This window comes from Malurus melanocephalus, unplaced genomic scaffold, assembly GCF_030028575.1.
Source record: "Malurus melanocephalus ecotype Western Australia unplaced genomic scaffold, MMel_1.1 scaffold_40, whole genome shotgun sequence".
NCBI lineage: Eukaryota > Metazoa > Chordata > Aves > Passeriformes > Maluridae > Malurus > Malurus melanocephalus.
Window position 1 is genome coordinate 529,883 of NW_026623272.1, and position 14,427 is coordinate 544,309.

At 39.9% G+C, this 14,427-nt stretch overlaps 1 protein-coding gene across 2 annotated transcripts in view; it reads left to right on the forward strand.

Annotated features, from left to right (window-relative positions):
• PHAF1 (phagosome assembly factor 1) overlaps positions 1–14,427 on the forward strand; it is a 33,994-nt gene that overhangs the window by 341 nt on the left and 19,226 nt on the right. The window contains exons 2-6 of one of the 2 annotated variants that reach the window (XM_057364572.1): positions 141–267; positions 5,004–5,086; positions 8,912–8,995; positions 13,050–13,093; positions 13,393–13,472. In XM_057364572.1, coding sequence (XP_057220555.1) covers positions 204–267; positions 5,004–5,086; positions 8,912–8,995; positions 13,050–13,093; positions 13,393–13,472 — 355 coding nt within the window. In that variant the 5' untranslated portion in view covers positions 141–203. Of the gene's footprint in view, positions 1–20; positions 268–5,003; positions 5,087–8,911; positions 8,996–13,049; positions 13,094–13,392; positions 13,473–14,427 lie in introns of those variants that run through there. The other variant, XM_057364571.1, reaches the window with a different exon arrangement.

A 14,427-nucleotide genomic window follows, 5' to 3' on the forward strand; every position in this document is an offset into this window, starting at 1 on the left:
TCCCCCTTGGCAGCCCGGCGCGGGGACCCGCTGTGACCCAGCGCTGCCCCGGGGCTTGGGGGCGGCCGGTCCCCTCAGGGGGCGGTGGCGGGGCCGGGCTGCGAGCTTCCCTCCCGCTTCCCTGCCCGTCCCTCCCGCAGGGGTCCGGCGCACGAACCGGTGACCCGCCGTGCCAGCCCGCGGCCTCCGCGCTACCTGAGCCAATGCTAGATCTGGAGGTGGTGCCCGAGCGCTCTCTGGGGAACGAGCAATGGGAGTTCACCTTAGGTAAGTGTTTCCCTTCCCCCGGCCCTCAGCGGGAGCGGGGCGATGCGGGTCCCCTCGGCATCCGCCGGCCGTAAGGGCTCTCCCAGCGCTCCCGGGGAGTTGGAGAGAGAAACGGAGAGAGAGCCAAAGCTCACCCTTCTCCGTCTCTAAAAATACGGGCTTTAAGGATTGCCTTATACTTTATAGTTTCATCTTTAGCTTTTGCGTGCCAACTTGTGCTTTGTTTATCTGCTTGTGTGCTTTCATCTGCTCGTTTGCTTTCTTTTGTCCTGCCATCTCAGACTAGTACTTCTTTTAAAGAACTCCTAAAAGAGGAAGCATGAATGTGCTGATTGTCACCTGAATATGTGTCAGGTGATATTGGCAGCTTCGGCCGTGCAGTGATACTATAAATGCTGTACTTTTCTGTACAAACCCTTCATAAACATGAGTCGAGTTTCACAATTTCTTTGTGTTGCTGCTGGGTTGCGACATAGTGGAGAAAGTAAACTTTTTGAGATATTTTCTCAGGGTTAGATAACAAGTGTTTTTCCGCCCAGTCTTTTGTATTTTTGATCKGGCTGAGTAGTCCTTCTCTACCAGTTATTGCTCTGTTGCTGTGATGAGAAAAACTTTCTTCCATCTGGTGCAAATTTGGCTGGTCAAGGGAGGGCACTTAAATGTGCAGTTGGTGCACTGAGATGGTGTGGATTCTTCGAGTGACCTGTGTTTTCAAGCAGATACTGGTAGTCCTTAAAACTCTCAGAAAATAGTGTAGATGTCACCTTTTTTGAGTGGTTGTGTGAGATACTAGTGTTGGACTCTTTATCTMCGTTTTCCATCATTGCTGTAGCTCTCTGTAAAGTTAATGGTCATAGGAGTTTGGCAAATGTAAACAAGGCACTGTGTGTCAGCCCTCTGTGTCTGCCTGAACTTGAGTTACACTTGGGCTGCTGCTCTTGTCACCTGTGACAGCAAGGGGACAAGCTGTTCCTTAAAGACAGTGTTACACAGTTGCTCTGAACTGGGGTTGGACCAAAGGAGTGGTGCTGTACCGTGGAGTTATTTATATGAAACCCATCAAACACAAAGGGTTGTTTATGCTGCTCTGACTTCAGTCAAGTACAACTTGATGGTTACAGACAGGSCTAAATGGCTTTTGGAGGCTAATTATAGCACCTCAGGTCCCACCCTTTGAAATCTTGGTGTGCTCCTTGTACCCTAAATTTTCCCTGCTCTCTGCTTTGTATGACCTCCTGCCACCGGTTAGTGCCTGTGCTACCTTTGGAAAAGCAACCTCCAGCTGCATACCCTGACAATCTTCATAAATACAGAGTGCTGGCTTCCCCCCATTCTCCTTGTCAAAACAAAAAAAGGGAAGAGAAAATGTTTTTCCTCAAGGAAAGCCAAGGAAACGGCTGTTAATGCAGTCCCATGATTAAAATCCTACAATGTCTCTGTCTGTGTGCACTCACACACACATGCATAGATGTGAGAGGGAGGAAACTCAGCTGTGTTTCTTGGAGTAAACATAGCCACCATGTGATGTGTCTAATATATAATTAGCATGACCTGCTGGTGYAGAGCAGGAGGCTGACTAGGTATTAGGATACTTAACTTTGTCCCGCAGCAGTGCTGCTGTGTGAAGATTGTCCCTGCTGACAAAGCTGYCTCAGCTGTGTTAGTGGCAGCGGGCTTGGTAGCGCTGGTGGAAATGGGACTCTCGCTGCCAGCAGTGTTCTACTCATTATTTGTTTAGCTCTGCTTTTAGCAGAACTAATGGCAGTATTCCTGAACTGCTGCTGACTCTGGCTTCCAGTACTGTGCCCACAATGGAGATGACTGAGGGGAAATGCCAGGAAAATTTTGTACATGACTTTTTGGATTCTGTTTCTGGCTCCACTGTTGACTCACTATGTGACTAGAGCATAAAAAATTTAACCGAGACTGAGTTTGGATACCTGTGACACTGCACCTCTCAGGCTACATTCCTGCTGTTTTAAAAGAGAACAATTAAATACTTATTCTGTAGTGCCTATAGCTGTGTTATTAGTGTTTGAGATGTATCATTTCAAAGGCATACTTGCATTTCTCTTGCTTTTTATACTTTCTTTTCTGAGTTTCACTTATCTTTAATGTGTTATAATTCATCTTAGATTTTCTTGTATTTTTCTCTTAATCTTTATTCACTTTTCTGCCCTGTCCCTTCAACACACACAGTGTTAGCATAGGCTGATGCTTTAAGCCRTGAAGTTCTTGACCAGTGTATGTGAGAGAAATGTCTTGTGCTGCCTATGTCACTCCAGCATTTAGAAAAGGGAAAAATTTGTGATAGGAGAGTCCAGCACTGGTCTTTGTTGGCATTACTGCCATGGCTCAGTTGGTTGTCTGATGTTCTGGAAACCATGTTTGCTTCCCCATTCCCCCTGACTGGTGAGCAAGGGAAAAAGAATTCTTTGTTTTCCTCTTTGACTGCAAAGGCTGACGAATGTTGAGGAAAAAGGAGATGTTGTGTGTGAGAAGGCTGGAGAAAAATAACCCATTTTTTTTTATTCCTCCTTTGACTTTCTGCAAATGGAGGCAAAGGGAGGATATTGGCTGGTTCAAGATGTTTAGAGTTCTGTAAGCTGTTCTTGGAGAATTTGGGTTGCTCAGTGTAGCTCTGCTGWGCAGCTGCATGGCCAAATCTGCTTGATTCTCAGTTGCTGAAAACTGAACCAAGTCAGTCCATGTCCATTTACTTGCAGCCTGAGAAAGCTCTGAGTAAGAGAGTCACATGAGCCATCTGTTTGCACACTTACCAGCCCGAGATTGCATCAGTTTACATCAAACTGTAGCCCGAACTTGGTGTTTCTTAACTTCCTGAACCAGGTACTTTTTTACTGAACCCTCACCTGCTGCTGGCACCATTGGTGTATGGACCCTGTCAGCTGTGCTGGCTGGGCTTCATCCTGTGCCACTGGTTTATTTTTCAAATGGGCTCGTGGTTTTAGCTCTGCAAGTCTTCTATGAATATTGGCTCAGGACATGGGTTTTATACTTTTCAATCARTCTTACTTTTTTTGGGGATTCATACCTTTTACTAGGTTAAGAAATTTGGAACTTCTACAGCAGCAGCTTTGATCTTTGTTTCTTGCTGCTATTCATGTTTCTGTTCTGTTTTGAAAATATTATCTAATACATAGTAACTGTCATCTTCAAACTTGGCTGCCTAGACTACAAGGCAACTGCTATTTCCTAGATAATAGGAAACAGAGCTGCTTTATTGTGTAGCTGCATTGTAATTTCATTACCATTATTGAAATAACTCTTCTTTTTGACTTAATATCATCTGCTGATGTATTATTTCTAGCTGCAAATCACACTGTCTCCAGGATTATGGTGTAAGGTGAAAAACAGTTTCACAGATATGTTTGAATGTATGGTATTTGCAAATTGAATCACTGTAGTTCTAATCTGTACATCTGTTTTGCCAAAACTTTATTTCATAATTTCAGCGAAGTTGTATTATATGGGCATGATAATGAGAATGGTATTTTTTTGGGTTTGTTTTTAATGTTATGCCCATATTTCTTTAAAGCAGTACCCATGGAGGGCTAGGTGTGTATGTTATAAATAGACATRCATAGAGACTTTTCCCATTTTGATCCAGTAGATAATGTCTGAAAGGTGCTTTGAAACATGACATACTGTCTGAGTTTGAGAGCAGCTGGTAAGTAAAAGTTTTGAATGTAATAAAAGTGTAGGTTCTGAGGTAAATTTTCCGTAACCAAGGCACTTTCTTAACCTTTGAAAACTAGAAATAGAAAAGGACAGGGCAAGGAATGGAAATAAAATGTCAGATAACTAATCTAAATTGACTTGCAGCAGTTAGTAGGAAAATAAACTTCACAATTATGAGCTCATAACCTTGCTTTATAAATGCCTGCTTTGAATCCAGGAATGTGATCACATTTCATTTGGAAAGGCAACAAAGGTTTTTAGTGTGATAAAGGATGGGATGGTGTGGTGCTATTTTTTTTCTGCAGAATCAGCTGTTCTATTCCACTTCCAAAAATTTATAGTTGTGGAGATAAGATATACACTGAAGAAAGAAGAAAAGCCCTTGAAATTGTGTGAAAGGCTGAATGACTATAAATGCATTGCTTYAATTGAACCAAATTGTTTAGTATGTATATTCTGTCTGTAAACTGAGAAGATAAAGTTTCTTCCTTGACACAAATATAGCCATATCAGTGGCTAATGTGKCCTGCTAGGTCTAAGGAGAATCATTGCTCTGTTAGTATTTGTATCTGTCTGGTATGAATGCTTGGTACTTTATCAAGGTTAATAAAAAAGTGTGTGCCATAAAAAGCATTCTGTGAGCCCATTGGATATGTTTAGAAGTGCTCTAGCCAGCTCTAGTGGAGTTTGGTATGGGCTATTTTATCAGCTGTTGGATTGATGACCCCAAAAAGCAGAAAATTTTGTGGCAAGCTCTTTGCTTTTCCTGCTTGAACTTTGCTGTTTAATTTTGCGTCTAGAGATACTTTTTTCATATATGCCTAACAGCTGGTAGATAAACAATGACTTTTCTGTTTCAAAACATCTTGTGCTGATACCATGAGTCAAGTCGGCTTGTTTGCTGACCACACACCTTTCTGTTGTAACTCAGTGTTTGCTAAGGGTGGTTTGGTTACCTCCTGTGTAACCTTGCTGTTAAAAATCTCTGTTAGCTGGTCTGTGCACTGAASAAATCCAATTGTTTTTATTTACAGGAATGCCGTTGGCTCAGGCTGTAGCAATTCTTCAGAAACACTGTCGCATTATCAAAAACGTCCAGGTTCTCTACAGTGAGCAGGTGAGTAGTGTGTGGGCTGCCCAGGAAATGCACCTCACGGGGAATTGAGAGATGCTTTGTGCTAATGTGTGTGTTGTATGARTTGTGGGGCTACTTGAAATTGAATTACACCAAATTATTGCCACCACGTCAGAGATGTAGCTTGTATAAGTTTCATGTCAAATACAATAATCTTCAGGACAGCAGCGCAGTGATTGTGTCAGCAATCAGTTTTGTATATGCAGTGGAGGGGTGGCATTGTTTCTCCTTTAAKAAGTGAAATGTTATGTAATTAGCTGCACAGTTTAATTCTAGTCTATTTACTTTATCATTATGAAGTGTTGCTGCAATTTAAAGAACTGAATCACTCATTACGTTCTGCTGTTGTGTTTGGTTCAGTGGTGATGAGCCCCATGAAAACCTTCCACACCTCTCTGCATCTCCAATTTTGTCTGCAGAAAGTGGGTGCAGTGATTTAAACCAGCTATAGATTTTTTAATCATTCTTCATAACTAAGCATTAAGTTACTGATAGGTTTGACTTCTGTCAAAAAGGGTACTAGAAGTAAAACCCTTCTGCTAGATCAAGTTAAATGTGTTATTTTGATGGAAGTGTAAGGGAAGAGGAGATAAAACATCTGGAGAGTCACAGTCCTCCTTTGTCCTATGTGCAATGCCCGTTAACAAGAAGATGGTATTCATATGTTTCAAATTACAGCACTTTGCATGAGGAAAAAGGCAAAGTCTGTACAATGTTATTTTGTATCAAAATAAGGATGCATGTCTTGTRCATTTGCTGTGAATACTGTATGGCTAAGAACAACCTGGAGGCTGGTATTCAGGACTGGGTACATATTTCATGTTATTAAATTATCCTTTTTTTTTGTTTCACTTTATGTGGATTTATGGGTTTTATGATGGTTGAATTGCAAATCTGGCTCCTTGTGATTAATGCATGGGAGCATCTGTCTGGCAGTGAACACGTTCCTTGTTTTTYGTATTCTTTGGAGTTTTTTAGTTTTTCGTACCACAGTGCATTTTAATTATTTCTGGGGTTGCTTAGATAAATGATGAGATTCCTGTTCCACTCAGATTGTAAAATCACAGAAGGATTAGTGGTTCAATGCTAGCAAGCATTGTGTGCATCTGCTTGGTCTTTTACACCTCTTGGAAAGTTACATTGTTCTTGACCATGTACACTGAGATTCTATYCTCTCTGCAGAGGACAGGTTTAATGGTTTGTGGGTTTTGGGGTTTTTTTTTTTCCCAAAATGTAATAAATGTAAAGATGTTTTTGCATTTGCATAGTCTAACGAAACAGTAGTTCTCAACTTTCTGGCATGGTTATGTTGATTATGTTTTTCCTGTATATTATTGYGATTCAGTGCCTGATTTTTTTCACACACCACTCAAAGCCTGCATTTGACTGTCTGGCTCTGTCCTCACCCTCATGCAGAGTGTCATGCATTTCATTAGCAGCTGAGCACAAAGAGCTGAGTTCTGAGAAGATTCAAAGCTTTAAATTAACTTTGCCATGCACAACTTCTATCTAGCTAAGCTCTACCTGAACAGCCTTTATGTTTTTCTTCTTTGCCTTGTACAAGAGTGCCTTTGAGCACAGTGATCAAATGTTATTTAAAGCTGTTGCGTCTAAAGCAGTGAATTTCTGATCCTGGAACTCCAGCAGTGAGTATTTCCTTTCAAAAATTTATATGGCAATTAAATGCAATTAGATCTGCCCACGGCGCTCTCTTTAGCTTGACATAAATGGGATGCCCAAACTGTGCCAAAAAAGCTTGATGAATCCTTTTCTGTGAATAAAAGAATTTTAACTCCTTTTTGGTCAGTTTAAGTGGGGTACTTAATTGCCTTTTTTTTCCTAAGCTGCTTCTTCTAGCTGGATTTTGGTTGATGGGATTGTTCAGTGTTAGCAGTTTTTCCTGCATCTTTATGTGGAYTAGCAATATAACTGCACATCTGTGGTGCTTCTTTCAGGAAGAACTCTCCTGTTGCTTCTTGGCATCATCTTTCATACTTGAGGTTCTATTTTGTGTATTAAAAGTCACATGAACAAAATTTGTGCCCTTGAATCTTTCCATGTATTAGAAAATATGCTAGCATAGAACAGAAGCTGTTTGCTGTACTAATTATCAAGCTTTTCCTCAGATATTTGGGGTTTTTTTCCCACCCACTTTAAAGTACTTGTAATGCTGTCATTAATTTTGGAATAACCTTATGAAAACTTGGTTTAGAAACAAGTGAAATGCAGAACATATCCCATAGCAGAACAACTCTGTTGGTGTATTTGAGTGCAACATTACAAGGTTTTTTTGCTCTATCTGTAGCCTTTCTAAATTAGATTTATAAGAGATTAGAAAAAGACTTTCAGGGTGAACATTAGACCTTTTTATCTCTTGTTTATAGTCCTTTTGCAATGCTGCTTCAGTTCTACACAGTGCCATAAAAGTTTACCAGAAAGAACGAGGTATTGATGCCATTGTGTGAAATGTGAAAGTTTCATTTAGGAGACAATTTACACACCAGATCACTGGTGTTCAGGAAAGATGAGCTCAAACAGAACGAGCTTCAGGAAAAGCTGCTGCAGTGATCCAGAGGATCAGGAAATTTGCATCACAGGGGATGGAAGGCCCCATGGCTTGTTTTGACCTAGTGATATGAAGTCTAGKATCTGATTGCTCGGCTGTATGGTTTGGAAAAGGGTGGGTGATGCACATGAAAATGCTCAAAGTGTATCAAGGCTAGAAAACAGTGCTGATGTGTGAAAATTGAGGATGAAAATTGGGCTTCTGACAATTAAAACCCAGAGCTCCTCCCAGTAGAGGAAAGTAAGATAGCTTGTGCTTAATTCATAAAAGAGCTGTTTGGTATGACTGCCCACTTTAGAAGCCTTTATTTGCCCCAATTGTCCATCCCCATTCTGTCTTTTGCTAGAAAACTGCCTGGTGATATTCTGGGGCATGAATCTTGTTGCCTGCTTGCCATTCAACCTTTTTTCTCTTCTGAGGAGACAGCTGTGGGGGATAGAGCATTTTGAAGCAAATGTGCTTTAGATGGTACATGATCAAAAAGCTGAACTGGGGCCAAGTGACTGTGTCTGTGTGGATTGCAGTGGTACAGCAGAGAGCAGCTTCCCCAGTGTCCCAGCAGGCTGAGAGGGCATAGAGCCTATACAGACACCAGGAAAGCCAATGGAATGTCTCCTATTGACTCCAGCAGACTGCAAATTAAGCCTTTAGTTGTTATGATTCACAGTAACTAAGGAAACCTAAATTCACAACATAAGAGTCTGAAGCCTTCCTTTTGAGGCCTGAAAAAGACTGTGACAGTTTGATTTTTGAAGTGGAAAGCCATCTTTTTGTCAAGCACATGTCTGGTTCTGATGTGAGACTTGGTATTTTTGTGTGCCAAGAATGCAACAGAGGCTGTCCCTAGATGATGTCTCTGATGCTAAACTGGGAGTGTTAATTTTTGGGGTGGGGTTTTATTGGTTTGTTGGTTTTTTTTTTAATGGGGTTGGGGTTATATGTTTTGAGGTTTTTGGTTTTGTTTTTTGTTTTTTTTCCCCGACTTACAGAAATGGACAAAGTACTCTTTTAGGGGTTCTTGCAGGGCACAGATATTACACACACTTCTATTTCTTTTCATAAGGAAACTGAAGAGCTTGAGAAGTTTGGCCCAATGTATTTTACTTATGCTTATTCATTGAACATTGTTTTCTGAYGTAGTTTTGTTTTTCCAAAGTAACTGATTTATACTTTTACAGTGACATATAACTTAACRAAGAAGTCTTGAATTAAAAGCCTAACAGCTTTTTCTTGTTTTACAGTCACCTCTTAGCCATGACCTCATCCTTAACCTGACTCAGGATGGAATCAAACTGCTGTTTGATGCTTTCAATCAGAGACTTAAGGTAATAAAACACCCTTCCTGCAARCAGACAATTCAAACAGAAACCCTGGGATGTATTGACACTTAACAGAGCATAAGTATKTAGCTTGTTTAGAAATTTAATTTGTCATACATAAAGTACTCTCKTGTGATTATGAACTGCATTTCTCACTTTGGGATTTAAATCTTTGTTTATGGAAGTAAGACACCTTACCATTGTTCTGGGAACTGCACAAGTGCCACAGGAGTGTGATGGTACAGTGTGGTCTCCCTTGCCCATCTTGTCTCGAGTTGTACAAAAGGTGCACAAGGCCATTACTAAAGCTAAGGCTTGRATTTGAAAGTGGATCATCATTAATGCAAACCAGATAGTGTTGTTCTCTGCGGTTGTTCCTTTATCTGAGCTGCCATTCTATTCATAAACTTAATTGAAAACTACAAATAGGAGGACATTTAAGCAGAGTACTTGTGTGGCTGTGAGAGTGTSATTCACCCCAGAAGGCCACATCCAGGCCTCCTGCACTGACTTCAGTTTGTTCTGGWTGAGTTTTGAGTCTTCCAGTTAATGTCTTCAGTGCTGCTTTTGTGCATTTTAAGTGACCAAGTGTTGATCTGCAGCTCTTGAGGATGCTTTGTCTAGTTAAGATGGAAAATAAAAGGCAGGCTGGTCACTAACCTCCCATGGCATTTATCTTTGCAAAATATCTGCAATGGAAGTGGTGTTTTTTCATCCATACAAAGTGAAACTGTAGAGGTATGACTCCATGAGTACCAAATTTTGAGAACCTCTTAACTGAAGCCTTTAAAATATCTGTGTGTAACTGCTTAGTTGTTCAGTGTGATCCTTTAGCCAGACCAGCTGTGCTGAGCAATTGTCACTGGTTCTCACCTGGTGGGTGCAAATTTCTCTTTGACAGAAGTGTTGAGGTGTTGATTGGGCTAATTGGGTGAGAAAGAACTGCTCTAATTGCTGTGCTATTTAACATCAGAAAGCAGAAGTGTGGAGTTGAGTGTGACAGTAAAAAATAGAATGCTTRCCATTTAGGTAAGTCTGGAGTGTGGTGCTCATCCATACTTCCAGGGTTTGGAACAGTGGTAGGCAGTGCCCTCTGCCCTTTACTCACATCTAAAATAAAAACAGCAGAAAAGCATCTYTCTCCAAAGTTCAGCCATTGTTTTATCCCAAAAATTATTGTAGGAGGAGTAGCATGTGCTGTCAGCTGAAACTTGAGCTCTTTGTATACTTCATATATATGAAATTGTTGAGTAGCAATCCAGATTGGTTATTGGAAGTACTTATTTCTGTAAGAATAGCCTGTAACACCATGGTATGCTTGTATTTTTCTAAATTTTTTTATGTTAATTATAAAAATGTACATTTTGAAGAAAATTTTCAGTTTAACTGAGTACTTTTTTCCCCAGATTTTTGTTTATAATTACCTTATGGTAGTTTCTGTTCATGAAGTCATTCTGTAATAATGGTATTCTTGTTTTTGACAAGTTTTTGAATTTACTTATTTGGAGTGTGTTTGTGGATTTACAGTTTTTAAGAGAATAGCTTGAGAATTCTGTCAGCTGTATCAAGTCTTTCTTGTATGTAATTCTGAAGGAGACTGAACTCAAAATTGGCATAATCATTTCAAGTACACAGCTTGCTAACTGACTTTTTTGGGTAATGTTGCAGTCCTGTAGTGTTTTTGAAGTGCTATATCTAGTGTATACCTTGTCTATTCTTCTCCAGTTTCTGAGGGTCTGATTTTCTCATTTCAATACTCACTGTGCTAAGAGCTAAGCAAGAGCTTTTCTTGCCTTTCTTCATAATGTGTTTAAAAACTTGTTTTAAAGAAAAGATAGAAACCCCAAACTCTTCTCGTATGTGTTTCTAGGTTTGTTTCAAAAATAAAAASGCAGGAAAAAACAATCTCTTGTGTTATGTTGTGGTTCAGTGGTCTAGTGATACTTTGGTTTGTTTGAATGATGGATAGTCAARCTGTGTAAATGCATACAGTGCTATAAAAAGTTAGGCTTGTAAAAGTGTTCAGAAAGTTTTATAGAAGAAACTTGATGGGATCATTTCAGATGTGAGCAGCTGGATTTGTTAGAGGATGGTGTAGGTGTAGAGTAAGTAATGCCTGTTTTTAAGATGGTGTGACTGTGTTTTTAGTGTTGCTCAGCAGCAGCGAAACTGGAAAAATCCAGAGGCCTTTCTTCTCTTTGTGTGTTRTTTTTTAATATAGACTTGCTCATAAATTTGACTGTGAAAAAGATTGAAATACAGGCTACARAGGTGGAAAATCTTGACAATTCCAAGGAAGCTGGTGCAGGAATAAAGCCAGCAATATTCCTGAGAAGTATCCTCCCTTTTTTCAGGGAGGGGGGGAAAAGACTTCTTCCGTAGCTGAAGCATTGCAGGAGATGGYAGTGGACACCTGAACATTTTTATGGGTCTTAGCAGTAATTATCAAAATGGCGAATGGTAGGAAACACCAGCTTTTACTCATTTAAAGCAACAAAGTCTTCTGACTGTGTAGTAAACCCATTACTGTACAGTCCTTGGTTTTCTCATTTTATGTTCTCTGCACACAGAATYRCACACAGAATCRCACTGATCCTTTTGTCAGTGTAGCTGCTGTAATTTAGATCTTTTTTTCTAGTGTGCTGGCCTGTTCTTCAGTATGACTTTGATGACTTATGAGATCCTTTCACTGCCATTAATTTTTGCTAAGTTGTACTCGTTTATTTCTGTGCTGCTGGTAAAAAGAATGTTGACCTGAGTTGATCTGTCTGAGTCGTGGGAAGAGGCCAGTTGGCAAACTGGTGCCTGTTGGCTGCTGTCAGGGTGTTTCTCTTTGGGGGAACCCCATTTATGCCACTGCAATTGCTTGTGTGCTGCTCGTGGTTGTTCAAATTATCCTTTTGTCTTGCACCATGCAGTTTGTTCAGCAGAACTTCAGCAGGGTGCCCCAAAGTAGTGGCTGCAAAACAAAATCTGGGGTGGGGCTGGTTKTCTGTGTTTTCAGAAGAAAATTTTGTGGAGGGAAAAGATGTGCAAGATCGCTAAAAAAAAGTGAAATTATTCCTAACTTTTTGTAGAAGTAACCTTTGTTTTTTAATAAGCATTTACAGTAAAGGAAATATGGACATGTCAACTGCACTTGAACTAAAATATTAGATAATCAGGTTTTTCCAAKAAGCATAATTCCAAGTGTATTTTATTAAGAAGAACAGTATGTTTGTTCTGCCAAAATGTTAATTTTTTACTTGCTTTGTGCCTTACTTGTTGCTTATATTCTGAAATGCCATTAAATGTTGATTTTTCTTTTTTTCTAACTATATATAGAGGTAGTGGTTTAAATACTGCAAGTTGTTTTATTTAGGGTTATTTGCTGGGCATCTCCCAAAACCAAGACTTCCTTCTCAGCTGGTGATATTTTTAGGCTTTAAAGCCACACTTGGTAGCAAGCTTCCTGGGAAATTCTGCTTTATTCTCTAGCTGAAGAGTGAGTCCTGTCGGAATCCACCTATGATTTGTTGGAGAATTATACAAAACAAAAACTGTTTTACCTTTTCTTTATGCCACTTATGAGCTGTTTTCTTTTCCTGCTGACACAGGAACACGTGTGTAGGGTGGAAGAAGCTTGTGTTTGTCCATGGCTGCTTGCCAAAAATGTTCTGCTTAAAGCCCAGTGTAGCCTCAAAATCCAGTGACAGTCATAAATCATATGACATTCCCTAATTAGCTAATCCTTCATATTGTTTTCCTTTGAATTTAAGAGTAAACTTTATAGAAGTAAAGGCATTGGTGTGTTAGTGAAATTTCTTCATGCAGGCAGTGCTAATGTACATGGGATATCGGGGTTCTTTCCTGAACCCAGAGCTGTTCAGTCCTTATTTCTGATGTGCAGTTGCTGAGTCAGTTTTTGAAGTTCAATATCTTACAATGAGTTCAATCTCTTCCTTCTCTCTATACGAAGGAGAAACAGCACTAGCTAGTCTTGCCTTTTGACAAGGATTTGCTTCTGTAATGATTTGCAAATTTCTGAAGTATGGCAATGTTTCTGGTTTTTGTGTTTCAGGTGATTGAAGTTTATGACTTGACTAAGGTGAAGTTAAAATATTGGTAAGTGATTTAAGAGCTCCCATGGTTTTTTCTTGATTGGAGTAGCTGGTTTTACTCACTTTTTTAAAATCYTGTATTCATTTTTTCAATTATTCTTTTTAAAAATCAAAAATAACTGTCATAAAGGAGTGTATGTAATCATCCTTTATTGAACATAGCAYTTTCTTAAATTACCATTTTATTCTTTTCATCAGTCTTGGTGACTTAMTACAATTTAAATGTGGTATTGCCATTTTTAAATGTTTGTAGCATCTGTTCAGTTTCCTTAAGGCAGATAAATATTTTGTTTTCTTTTTCAGTGGTGTCCATTTTAACTCTCAGGCAATTGCTCCAACCATAGAACAAATTGATCAGTCTTTTGGAGCAACACATCCAGGAGGTAAGCCAAAAGRTTTCTGAGAAGCACACCTAGCTTGACAAATTTCTTTCTAGGAAACCTTTCCAGTATGTCTGCCTAGAGCAATGTGTAGGCTGTTCTGTTATCATATGATCTGGAGTGTATTCCAGAATGGTCATATTCTTATAGCTGGGAAGTCATGTAAAATGTGCTGTTGGTTCAGTTGTGACTTTTTAAGAAGTGTAATGTTGAGGCAGAGAGTCACTGGCACAGAGTGGTGGATTTGGATATCGTTAATGATCTGTTTTGAACTGCCAGTAGCAGCAAACGGTGAGCTTTGTTGTTGATGCTGYTGTTGTTACACATTCTTATGCATGGTCAGCTCTCAAGCATCCTTAGGGATTGTGTATACCATGAGCACAGACATTTGAGCTGATCTCTGTGCCAAGTCAGCCAGGGCTGTTTGCTCAGTCTCCATGCTYTGTGAACGTGCTTCTACCCCTATCAAATCTGAGCTAACTGCCTTACACCTCCCTGAGCCCCGCTCCTGTTACTGGGAGCACTGGGAAGGTGTGAAGTCAGTTTATGTGCAGCATGAGCAGAACCAGCACAAGTTTGTTTAACCTGGCTGAGTCTGCTCTGACTCTTGCACAGCCACTTGGCTTTTCACCATCTCTGCAGCAAGAAAAAGACTTATCTTTAAGCTCCTTGTTTATATATGAAAAAGAAGAGTGTCTTTCAGGGAGTTGTTAGGCTGTGAAAATAAGCCAGTGGTGGAACTTCGAAGAGGATATTTATAATTAAACTTCTCGGGAACTTTCAAGAAATGGAGCCACAAATTGGCACAACAAGGAAGAGCATTAACTCCATTTAGTCAAGATACCGTTTTCAGAGCCTCATTTTCTATTTTTAGCTTGAGCCAGTCCATTTGCAGTAGTCAGGCTGATCCCAAGCAGGCAAGTGTTCTTTGTGATGGATGGTGATTGCATATCCAGCC